General features: G+C 40.0%; 3 protein-coding genes across 3 annotated transcripts in view; 2 read left to right on the forward strand and 1 right to left on the reverse strand.

The window, feature by feature from the left end:
• The window catches only part of LOC137974351 (heterogeneous nuclear ribonucleoprotein U-like protein 1), a 4,186-nt gene extending 1,052 nt beyond the window's left edge, over positions 1-3,134 (reverse strand). Inside the window, exons 1-3 of the mRNA XM_068821283.1 lie at positions 2,782-3,134; positions 1,893-2,003; positions 1-1,189 (exon numbers count right to left, since the gene is read on the reverse strand). The exon at positions 1-1,189 is cut by the window's left edge and continues 1,052 nt beyond it. Of these exons, the coding sequence (XP_068677384.1) occupies positions 1-1,189; positions 1,893-2,003; positions 2,782-3,042 (1,561 nt within the window). The 5' untranslated portion in view covers positions 3,043-3,134. The remainder of the gene's footprint in view (positions 1,190-1,892; positions 2,004-2,781) is intronic.
• A 29-nt stretch (positions 3,135-3,163) lies between these two features.
• Positions 3,164-8,848, forward strand: LOC137974360 (lymphokine-activated killer T-cell-originated protein kinase-like). Its single transcript, XM_068821300.1, has 3 exons — positions 3,164-3,399; positions 4,494-5,129; positions 6,862-8,848. The coding sequence occupies exons 1-3, from the start codon at positions 3,273-3,275 to the stop codon at positions 7,119-7,121; spliced, it is 1,023 nt and encodes a 340-aa protein (XP_068677401.1). The 5' UTR covers positions 3,164-3,272; the 3' UTR covers positions 7,122-8,848.
• A 1,368-nt stretch (positions 8,849-10,216) lies between these two features.
• Positions 10,217-12,500, forward strand: part of LOC137973768 (actin-binding protein IPP-like) — a 6,561-nt gene continuing 4,277 nt past the window's right edge. The window contains exon 1 of the mRNA XM_068820650.1: positions 10,217-11,528. Within this exon, the coding sequence (XP_068676751.1) occupies positions 10,223-11,528 (1,306 nt within the window). The 5' untranslated portion in view covers positions 10,217-10,222. The remainder of the gene's footprint in view (positions 11,529-12,500) is intronic.

Below are 12,500 nucleotides of genomic sequence, written 5' to 3' on the forward strand. Positions count from 1 at the left end.
GTGGAGGTCTACTCTCGTTGTATGACCGAATAGGCGTTCCATAGGTACCAGGAAGAGGACCACCAACGGGTTCATAATGGGGAGCACTTCTTGGCTCTCTTGGGTTATAGTTACCACGGAAACCACCACTATCAGTTTGAACTCGATATTGATCTCTGGGAACATGTTGCAGAGGAATATATGGGCTTTCCTGGTCAAGGCGTGGTCTTTTGTCAACAGAGAATTGCCGCCCATCGCAACTGGAAACTTCTGGTTTCCGTTTCTTTTCACTTTCTTTGAACTCCTTGCCTTCACACTGAAACTCGGAAACAAGACGTTCTGATGAAGTTTGATCCTCTTCTATAAACCAAACATCATTGAAAACCTCACCAACTTCAGGAAGGACAAAATTTGCTTTCATCTCCATTACCGCGGATTGTGGAACAATTTTCCCTTCTTCTCTCTCTCTCTTCTCAGTTCGCTCCTTCAAAACATCATTTGTGTTTACAATAACAGCAGCAATTCTATGAAAACCACGGAAGTTGTTCATCTTTCTGCGCCGTGCACTGAAATACACATTGGTCTGGTCAAGGATGTAGTTTCGATTCTTTTTCTCTGCAATTTTGAAAACCTTGTTCAAGACGTCTGTAGCTTGCTTAATAAGTGCATCCCAACGACCATGGTAATTCCGTTTCCTCATCAGACCCATAACTTTCATCCTGTCCATAATGGTATTTGTTCCTAAAATGTTAAACTTTTTGTCTGGGTGATCCTTCGCATATCTCTCTGCCCAAAATGTCTTCCCACTACCAGGCAGTCCCACCATCATTATAATCTCACACTGCTCTCTTGATGAAGGTCCCAGGGACCCTGGCTCTACAAATTGTGGTGGCAATCGTGATAACAAGCTAAAGCCTTGAAGTGGAGGAAAGTATGGCTCATACTGTCCAAAGTTGATTGAAAGGCGCATATTCTTAACAGTAACATGGGGAAAGAAGGTCTGGCCATTTGCATCATGATCAAGACGAAAAGCCACTCCTAGGTTTTTTCCATTCTTGCTATAAAGTATCACTCTGGGATTAGCATCAAGGTCAATGTAGCAAGTTATGATATCTCCAGACGTGTAGGGCTCCCCATAGTCAAAAAACTTGTTTTTGACAGACACCTTGCCTGTACCACCATAACCAAATGACAAGTTATCTTCTCCCACCTATAAGAAGTAACAGAGAAATGGTGTTACTAACCTTTTCAAAATTTTCTGCTTTAAAGAAATGATTCAAATCATTCATTTAAGTACAGTCAGGAAAAGATTATATAGAGGATATTACATGGCCGCACGGAGATACATCTACAAATTTCTCTCAGAGTGTTGAACAATATTTTACGAGAAAGTGCAGCAGACAAGTGGAAATAATTTCGTATCTCCAAGCAGTCATATAATGTTATGTTTATCATACAAACACCTTTGAAATACCAACCATTGCACTTTAATATTGCTTTGTAGTCCTCATGCATTGATCCAACAGCATGATTTATTATGTATTACCCATACATGTATGGTGAACCTTTATCATAAAATACTTGCTTATAATTTTTCTTATTCTCACTGCAATATGCTAGGTACAATAAAACTTGTTGTCATCTTTTCACATGTGGAGATATCATGTTTTCACATGAAAGCTCACCTGGTATTTCATTGGTTTTACATAATAAATATTAATATTTCATTGGCCATTTCCATAAGTCAAGCAGTCGATGAAGTAAGACAAAACAACTATAGCTACATTGCAGTTTAATGGCATTCATTCCTTTAAGAATGCTCAACTGTCAAATCAAGGTCTTTGTTCTTCAATTGTGTTGATTTAGAGACTGTAAGTAAATCTCTTATATGAAAATAATTTTCATTCACTAACCTGCAAGTTTGCTCTGTCCACTGACCACCCTAATCTTACTACATGGGGCTTGGTTTCTGTCTCGGGCATTGAAACTGGCAGCTTTTCAAGAACATTTACTTCAAAGTAAACCTGCATATCAAAAGTACAAACTATTAAAAAAATAATAATAATGACAGCTACAGATACTTGCAGATACATTTGTCATGCCTTTTTCACAGTAAGTCACAAGGCACTGTTGCAATGGTGTATGAAAGGTGATGTTATAGTCCATGATTCTTGAACACTCTCTTTGCATGGCACGCTTCTTCATAATCAACCAAAGGTTCACCTTCCCCGATTTGATGCGTTCATCTACAAACGTTTGGAACATTCTTCTGCCTATTTGACACAGGGGTCATTCTTGATTTTCTAAGACATGACCACTCTGGTGACCAGGTTAGAGAGTTCAGTGTTAGAAGCTGAATCATCACTTACTGAGAAAGGATTTGTTAAAGTGGTACTATGATCAAAAAATCATTTCCTTTTTTCCTTCAGATTTTGAAAGCGTGTTCGCTGAACACCTAACTGGCAAAATTTTGAGCTCTGAGTTTTATCCAAAGGCTGTTTATTTTGAGTGTTAGTTTTGTATTTCATGGTCCGCCATTACTCATGTTCAAAACTGGCCGATTGGATCTCAGAGGGTTGGATCTAGAGAAAATGACGTCATTTACTCACTAGCTTAAAATTTCAGCGTGTAAACCCATTTATTATATATGCAAAACACGGGTTGAAAAGTCTGAAAGCCCGAAATTCCCGTGCTGCATATTAATTAGGCATATTAATTAACTATTGCGATAACTTTGGGCTTTGAATGCTACATTTAAATTTACAAACCAAAGAAGCATCAGACTATGCCTTAGAGCAATACCTTGCCAGCTTTAACACCGTGAGTGGCCCTTGCTCCAGCCCACATGTATTCAAATCCGTCTTTGTGCAAACTGGATCCTGTGACTCCATCGGACTCGATTACAAAGTTTAGGTCGCAGTTATAATCATCCAACACAACGCGAGGACCTGAAGCATCACTTCCATATGATCTTTCTCTGGAATCGAAGCCAGCGTTTTGGCTTTCATATTGACTGTACGAACCAAACTGGTTATATCCTTGACTGTAAGCTTGTTGATACATTTGGTACAAGAACACAAGCGCCTAATTTCCTTGCCTGATAGTGACAGATGATGCTTGATAAGTGCAAGTCGCAGCTGTAATCGATCCCAAAATGCTATGCGACAGTCATTGAAAAAAGACTGGGCACTACTTTAGCGCGGAATTTGAAATCAAACGAACGTCAAAAACAGCTTGTTCTTTGAGGGTTCTGGAGTTTCTTTTTTCATTTAATCCGCCTTCCGTTAATTAACATGAATGATATTTCCACACCAGTCAACCACAGAAGTGTAAGCCGATTAAGCAACGAATCCGGAATTTCACCGTTCGTATCATCTCCTTTCATAATTCCCCCGTCTCCTTTTATGACTCGCCTTGGATGTAGCCTGCGAGCAGGCCCTCCGAGGGACTGGGGTTGGGGGTAGAATGAGGGCCTGCCCGTATGGCTTTGTATTTTGAATGTCGCGTCCAAATTTTGGACGCAAAATACTGATTGGCTGAAATTAAATTACCTCGTGACGTCACCATTGACAAGCTCCGACAACAAGAAAGCCTCTTCGCTTGCGTCTGAGAAAATTGTAGAATGTTGCAATTTACCATAACTTTACATAATTAAAGGTCGGGCAACGCGATGCAATGGCCTCTCTACTGGAAGGAAGGAAGTTCTATCTCTGTTATCCACAGAATTCGAGAAAAGTCTTATTTCCCAACTGTTTTTCGTAGCGGCCAAAATACGAGGGCGACTTCATGTCACCGTGGCTGCCTCTGTTGCTGATTTAACGATAGAGGAACTCTACACGATTTTAGCAAGTATTTGGCTAAGCCGAAAAGGCGGCTCCACAAATGATTGCTCGATCTCCTCGTAACTGCGCAATACTCCGATACACTTGAAAACAAAATATTCCAATTTCCAAATTATTTAATTAGTAAAAAACATATCTATAACCACAATTGAAATAAAATGGTGTAGGTATTAGAATATCTGTCTAGTATTAAAGTGTGATGTAGCAGTTGTAATGTCTGTATTTCATTAAAATAAATTTAAAAAGATAATTCCGCTTTGCTTTACCGAAATTTGGCAGCAGTTGTGGTCGACGAGTCTCACACAGTGGAGATGCGGTCAGGGAAAACGAATGTCTCTATTACGATTCCCGTCGTTTGAAGTTTGTGTGCTAATTTTTTCCCTGACGAACGAAACACTTTTTCCGCGGAAGGGACTTCGACGAATTACCGTACTGAATATTCAGCTACGCTTTACGGCATCAGCAATTAGTTTCTGCCTCGGGCAAATTGAAATACACAACGCGTGGGTTTCTGTTTTCTGTGTTTTTTTTCAATGTTTACTTCTGGTGCGCGCTGATTGGCTAATTTTTGACAGCTCTCTCAGCGTGACATCAGGAGGCGGCATTCAAAATTCAAAGGGATGCGTGCAGGCTCTCCTTCTCTCCCACCGAAGAGAGAGAGCATGCTCGCAGGCTACCTTGGATGTGGTACTGGTGTTTCAGTTTACAGATTCAACCGAGTGACGAACGAAAGCAATGTGAAATCTCCTTGGGCCGTGAAGAAGGTTAACAAGAAAGCACGGCCCGGAATAAGCGATCGATTGGCCCTAGAAGCCAGCATCTTAAAACAACTTCACCATCCAAATATAGTGAGTTTTCGGGGAATATCTGGAAGTGTAGATGGAGACCTTTGCCTGGCGATGGAAGATTGTGAGAGAGCTCTGGAAGATATCATCGAGGAAAAAGCATATCTGGAAGAGGATTTTACCAGCGAAGAAATCCTTAAAGTCTCCTGGGCCATAGCAAATGCTTTGAGCTACCTTCATAATGAAAAAAAGATTCTACATGGAGATATAAAAAGCGGAAATGTGCTAATACGTGGAGACTTTGAAGCTGTGAAGTTATGTGACTTTGGAGTTGCTCTTAGACTTAAGGACGACCTAAGTGGATTAAAAAACCCTGGAGATAGATACATTGGTACAGAGCCATGGAAATGCAAAGAAGCTTTAAATGGAGGAGTGATCACGGACAAAGCAGATATCTTTGCTTATGGTCTCTTAATCTGGGAGATGTTTTCTTTGAATGCTCCACATGTGGATCTTTTAGCTGGTAAGTCGCGAGGTGATATAAGAGACCGCATATTCAAAAAAGAGTGCGAGTGTTTCATCAGAGTTTCCAAACACGAGAAAATAGATGTCTTAGAGTGTTGGGAAACCCTTATGAAACAGTAATATTTCAAGGGGACGCCCTGTCTCCACTGTAAGTGTTGTTTGTTCTTGCAATGATCCCTCTCAACATGTTGTGGAAAAGGGAAGGAATCGTGTTGCTGTGTGGTCAGGTGATGGAAAAGACAAGGAAAGGAACTTTATTTGAGTGTCTGGTCGTATAAATTAACAATTAACGCTTGCAAATCAAGTCAAATGTTGTGGTGACGCTGACAACAATGGGCATAAGAGCGTAGGTGTGGTGAGGTATGGTGCAGGGATTGTACATTGGCGTGATCGGGAACTAAAGGTGATGGATGTGAAGACAAGGAAGAGGTTGACGATGTTTGGGTGTTCCATAAGAATGGGACTGCACAGTGAGTTTGTACATGAGGAGGAAGGATCGTGGAAGGGGATTGATCAGCGTGTATGACTGGGTGAAGGTGGAGGAAGTTGGTCTGTTTGGCTATGTCCAGGTGAGTAATGAGTGGATATTGAAGGTTGTTGGAGGGATGTTGCAGGTGGGAGAAATGAAGAACAAGTGTAAGGAGCTGAGGTGGAGAAAGTAAGGAAGGATGCTTTTGGCAGAAGAGATTGCATGGGAAGTTTATGAGGGATGTCAGCAAAGTGGCTGATGAGAGGTGATGGCAGTGGCCTAGAGTTGGTTATTTGGGGAAGAGCACGGTGGGTATATTTTTGGGATCACAATTGAGAAGGAGGATGCACATCCAAGTGGTAGAGTGTGTGGCAAGGAGGTGGAGTTTGTGTTGAGTGTGCTGATATGTGGCATAAGGAGGTTCTGGATGAGGTGAGGGTGTCAGAGGATGGAAATGTGAAGACCTGGTGAGATAGGAGCCTCGAGGCACAGAGGATAGAACATAATTGTCCAGCCTTTACTGTGGTGGAAGAGCAGCTCATGGGTAGATTTCTGTTGTTTTCTCAGTCCCTTGGGGTAGGAAAGTGGTGACTAAAGAGATGAGAAAATCACCAACTCCTCTGGCAATGGAAATCAGGAAGATGCATCCGGTGTTGATGAAGATTGTGCCATTGGTGCTTGGTACTTTGGTTGTGGTGTCTGGTCCATTGGATTGTTTTTTTTTTAATCTTGGGATTCCGAATGTGTTGGGAGGAATACAGGCCTCTGCAGCCACTGGGACCCCCTAATCCTCCAGAAGACACTTTGTCTCTAAGCTCCACTGAGGCCAGTGGCAGAGGCTAAGCAGTGTTTATGCCTGCAGAGTTTGAACACCATCTCCTCCCAGGTTGTTCAATCTGTTCACAGAAAGTCAAGAATTATTATTATTTTGGGTAACTGGTACAGCCAGCAACCTCAGATTAGCTTCCGGTACATGACTGCAGTTTTGCAGTAAAATAATTATATAATCAATTAACTGTATTATAGTGCTTTTCATTCATTCTGATTGCCTCGCTTGGAGGTGAATAACAAATACTGTTCTCCTCTTAGAAAAGCGAAAAAAAATGGCTTCCTGTTTCGTCTTGGTTGCTGAGGAGTAAATTTTATCAAATATTAACTCAGCTTATTGTCACTGAGTGTATATTATTATTATTCACCTCACCTTGGGTGAATAACTGTGTGTATCTTGTTGATAGGAGCCAACATTTTTCTTGTTTTACAGACAGTGATGAGGAAACTGGATCAAGCTTGAGTGATGAAGAAGATGATGGCTCTTGTGACACTGAGGAGTATTTGGCTGCTTTAGGTACTCGGCCACCTCTTCCTGTTAAGCTCCAAACTTCAGAATACCTTGCAAGTCCTCTGATTCAGTTATTTTGTTGCTGCACTTCTGAAGACTCCAAAGAAAGACCCAGTGCCAAAGATATTGTTCTTGCATTGAAACCAGAGATCGTGGCAAACAACATTCAGATTTTGGGATAACTACAGCAAACAATATTTAATTCACATTATAATGGCAAACTTAAAATACCAGTACCTCGATAACTTGACATGACCAAGGAAATGGAAAATTATTAATATCAGACTTGGAGATAAACCACTTATTTCCCACTGAGTGACAATCCCAAGTCAATTCAATGAGTCAATACACCAGAGACCACAGCCAGATAACATCCACATTTGATTGGAATGAAACAATTATATTATTCTTGCCACTAAGGAACTAACTAAAACATTCCTAACCACTCACTTATAAATACAAGTCCTTGCCTTCAGTAGTATCAAATACTTGGCACTCAGAAATTATTATTATTATTATTATTATTATTATTATTATTATTATTCCAAGTACTAGTAATTAGTTCTTTGTAATATTGTAAATACTCAATACTGAAACCTAAATAATGTGCCCTAAGTACAGTCTAGGCCTGCTTAACATCTAATGGTAGAAAAATTATATTGGGCACTGAGGGTGACTGTTTTGAAGAAATTAATATTAGGGAATAAGCATATAAATTATTGTCAGGAAAGGAGATTAAGATTATAGAGGCAAGATTCTTGTTGGCTGAAAAAAGGAAGGGACAAAAGATTTATCATTATTCTTAATTTATTGTACATAGCATTCCTTCACTTAGTCCTAGAGAAACATGAGGAATGTTCATAAACAGAAACTCATGACCTTGAAGCATTTAACTCTAGTTCAGAGCTGGGGTTTTTGAGTTTAAAAATTTCCTTATTTGGATGTATCGCAGCTCGTGCATTTTCGTGCACATGCAGCTTTGATCTTATTTTTGTCCATATTTGGGCATACAATTATTGGTGTCCTAAAATCCCACCTTTGTTCAAAGGAAAAGAGTTGCAAGTTACACGCTTCAAGGTCATTTGCTTCTGTCATGAATTATTGTAATTGCATAAATGCTACATCTTAAAGGCTTCTAAAAATAGGCAATAAAGGAAAATAAAGCACATGAACAAAAAAACGATTGGTAGTAATAATATTACAATTGTTGAAAAATATAATTTTGGCAAATACCAATTAAGGTACTTGGTCAAATGCAAATGACTGAAATAGCTAAGAAAAATAGGTCATTTCCAAGTTCATGTCTGCCTCCTCTTCAAAGCGAGTTTTTGTAATGGTAATTAGTTTTACTTTACATAAGAATGAAAACCACTTTTCATGGGAAAAGCTTCGCATTTAGACTTGCTTTGAAGAGAAGGCAGATATGAACTCGGAAATGGCCTATTGATTTTATAAACTTTGAGTGAAATAAATGTACAGGAATGTATATTTGAAGTCACTGTGCAAGTTATAGACTAAAGGGAGAAGGGATCCTCGCGCTGATCTGGACAACTAAAGCAATGTAATATTATTATTGTCTCTCATAGACACCTGAAAAAGTGGATTCAACAAGATAATAATTGTTTGTTATTAACCCATTGACTCCTGGGGGTTCCCCATTGATGAGTAAAATTGTCTGGCGTTAGACAGAGTAAAATACTAATTCTGACCGGTTTTGGCGTCAAAGGGTTAATTTTGTACACTGTGCAGCAACTGGTCACTAAGCCCAGGGAACTGTGGCAAACCAAAACAAAAACATAAGTTCATACTTCTTACTTTTACTTTCCTGTTTATGACTAAGAAATTAAAAGCCTTTAGATTCACACAGTGGTGTGGAGCCAGTGTAGTGGTGAGAGCACTTGTCTCCCACCAAAGTGACCTGGGTGTGTTAAGGCTGGTTTACATGGTGCGATTGGTTGGCCCTGCCATGTTGAATTCGAATATAAGGCCGCGTGCGGTTCTGGGATACGGCGTTAAAATTTTTCTCCCCAGTCCTCCGAATTACGTGACCAGATCACCTGGCTTAAATCAAAAAACCAATATTTGATTTGATTTGCACTAAATTGTTGATTTCAGTTACCATGTTCCCAATTAGTGCTCCAGTGCTAGAAGACTAATACACTCAAGTAAAGCTCCTTTTCTTTTTTAAGGTGGCTGGAACCAGTTTCACCACTTCTAAGAAACCTTATTAGAAGGGTTACAGCTACTATACTGGATCAAGTAACAGCAATGTCATGGTACTCTATGAAACACCAATTATTATTGCTCGACAAAATGCACCCACTGTTGTGATGCAATAGGTTACCATGGCAACATGAAAGCTCTCCAGAAACACCCTTTATTTCGTCTTTACTTTCTTTATATATCTCAAAAATTAATGTAGTGACCTCCATTTTTTATTGTAGAATATTAATTAGCAATCTGAGATGAAACTATCGGCAAATTTTAAAAAAAAGCAGTAGCTAGAGAAAATTCATTTGCATGCATGACGGTTACTTAGCGACCGAATCCTTACGTCATACCTCATGTTTTGTGGCCTCACTTAACAACAGTGGAATCACTGTAAAAGAGTATGTGGGACACAGTGGGCTCAAGTCACAGTCAGCAAACATATCATGGGGCATGCTGTTTGAAGAGTGCCGTCCAAGATTGTGGACGGAGGTTGGATCAGAGTGAGTTTCAACCCATGGCAGAGGTCTCTTCTCCCGTACTCGTCAACCCAGCGAACACAATAGAAAAGAGACCTCTGCTTGCAGGGAACATGGCTTCACGTAGCCTGTGTACAGCCGCCCCCTCTCTGAAAAAAAATCGGACACAGGCTAGGCTTCACGTTGCTGTTGGAAATTTAAAGAAAGGATGTTGTTTGTTGCGATTTCACTTGAAGTGCTGTCGCTACTTTTTGGGCCATGTCCCTTGTTGGCATATTTACCCTGAAAGAGCCTCTTTGTTGCTGTCATGATTGGACATTGTTAAAATCCAAAACGTTGGAGGCTATTTTTCAGGTGCACTTGTTGAAAGTTGCATCCTGCAGTAAAAAACATGTTTTAGGTTCTTCAAGTAGAACCTCAATTAGGGAGACAAAAATGTTTTGAGCTAATTACTACTTTGTTTTCAGGTTGGGTATCGAGCCAATCAAATTTTACGTTACGAGACCTGCTACACTTGACAGGGGTGGGTAAAGTTGACAAGAATGACCCAGTTCGGCTTGTGAGCTTGCGCACTTTGCAGCTGACAACAACAAAAAATGGAGGATCGCGCGACGTCAGACAGGTCCTCCATGGCTAAAGAACATTCCTTAAAGTTGTTGAGCAAGGTCCAGTTGTTAAGGGTACAAGGATTAATGTGTGATGCAACCCTAACAGTTTCTGGGAAGGATTTTCCAGTTCATCGTGTCATTCTCTCTGCATCGAGCTCATATTTCCAAGTTATGTTTACAAGTGGTATGGCGGAGAGCTATTTGGATCACGTAGAAATACATGGCTTAAGCGCGGATGTGTTCCAAGCAATTCTCGATTTTATTTACACTGGAAACGTAGACGTTAATGAAACCAATGTTCAGCAGCTTTTGCCTGCTTCAAAAATGTTACAAGTGGAAGATATTGAAGTGCTTTGCTGCGATTTTCTGAAGCATGAACTTGATGCCTCTAATTGCGTAGGTATTTATCAATTCGCTGAAGCTCATTCTTGTTCAACTTTGTCCAAATCGGCGTTAAATTTTATCCACAGAAACTTTGTGGAAGTGTCTAATCAAGAAGAGTTTTTGCAACTTACTAAAACTGTCCTGTTGCAATTACTGGAATCGGAAGAACTTAAAATTGAATCCGAAGAACAAGTATTTAGGGGAGCGATGAGATGGGTACTATTTGATTTATCAAGAGGACGTGAGGCCTTGGGAAAGATTCTTGAGCGGATAAGACTTCCATTAATTTCGCCAAAATTCCTTGAAAATTATCTTATTACATGTCAGAGTGCAAGTATTCAAAGGATGTTGTCTGGAATTCTTGATGGCTACAGGAGTTACCAATCACTGTCCCGCGGGCAACAGAAAGTGCACACCCAACCAAGAAGGGCATCTAGAAAGTGTTTTTACATCATTGGAGGATACAATCGACGAGTAGGAGGCCGTTGGAGCGACACGTCATCTCTTTATACTGTTGAAAAATTTGACTCTTTCTTACAAACTTGTGACAGCTTTTCAACTGCACCAATGAGTTTTGCTCGCAGTGGCCATGCAGTAGCTTCTATAGGTGGTCTTATTTATGCTGTTGGTGGTGAGAATGATTCTCTGATTTATGATACAGTTGAGTGCTATGACCCTGCGTTGAATATGTGGTCGCTGGTTGCACCACTGACAGCACCACGCGTGGCATGTGGAGTATGTGTCATTGACGGCTTCATGTTTGTTCTTGGTGGATGGGTTGGATCAGAGATTGCGGAAGACATCGAGAGATATGATCCAGATCTTGATCACTGGGAAGTGGTTGGTAAGGTGGACACAAAGAGGTTTCATCTTGGAGTTACAGAGATGGAAGGATTAATTTATGCACTTGGTTAGTTCAGATGTCACAGTGTAAGCCTAGTAATGAATATTAATAATTATTAGTACATACTAAAACAGTGGATAGCATTGAACACCCTCGTCAATTGGCTACTCAAACTCCGGATATCCTTTGCTATTCACCTCCGAGCAATTCGTGTGGAATTTGTGCCCGAAAGCGTTGTAATCTTTGCGGGAATAAATGAGTCAAAATCATTTTTTTGTGCTATATTATCTCACTGTTTTAGTATATACATGTACTATAACAACTATTCACCTCAGTGTTTGTGGCTAGTGGTGGATATTTACAGAGCCGTGAAGCAGCGAACGTCCACTTCGGTGAATAGTTGTTGAATATTAACTATTAGTGATTTGTGTTTCTGTTACCATCATTTAAACAACTGAATTAAGCTAAGTGGCATGGAGGATGGGTGTCATTGGGCCATTGATGGCAAAAACAGGGTTCCATGGGTGGTTATACTTGTAATCCAGCTTCAAGCCACCATTTCTAGTTTTCCAGGCACCATGCACAATGCATTAGGAACAAAAAAGAAAAAACAAACTAGTGAAGTATAAAGAGTTCTTATTGAGGGAAAATTCAATAATTTATGAGTAAAACAACGTATCAAAATACCCAAAAACATCATATGCATGAGCTTTAAACCCAATAAAACACTCCTCACTAGAATTCTTTATTGCCCCTGCAGGGTTTTGCAAGAAGATCAGAAGCTCAGAATACATGCTTAACCTTGCTCTGAAAAAGAAGTTGAAGGGAACTTCATGTCAGCCTCAAAGCCAATGTTTCTTGATTCCCTTTTATTTTCTTCAATCCCTCTGAGTTTAAAATTTTAGTAGTAACTACGTGTCTTCTTAGGGGGATATTTACCTAAGACATCTAGCATGGCACTATAACGATCTACATGTACGATACCAAAACAATATCATGTGCTATTAGGGCTACATATCATGCAAAGACAACTTGAAT

Source organism: Montipora foliosa, chromosome 10 (assembly GCF_036669935.1).
Source record: "Montipora foliosa isolate CH-2021 chromosome 10, ASM3666993v2, whole genome shotgun sequence".
NCBI classification, from domain to species: domain Eukaryota; kingdom Metazoa; phylum Cnidaria; class Anthozoa; order Scleractinia; family Acroporidae; genus Montipora; species Montipora foliosa.

Bases quoted from the DNA above. Each gene is read 5' to 3' on its own strand.
- LOC137974360 (XM_068821300.1), top strand. From the start codon at position 3,273: ATGAATGATATTTCCACACCAGTCAACCACAGAAGTGTAAGCCGATTA. The intron at 3,400-4,493 runs GTAGCCTGCGAG...GCATGCTCGCAG, and splicing joins TTTTATGACTCGCCTTGGAT to GCTACCTTGGATGTGGTACT. The intron at 5,130-6,861 runs GTAAGTCGCGAG...CTTGTTTTACAG, and splicing joins ACATGTGGATCTTTTAGCTG to ACAGTGATGAGGAAACTGGA.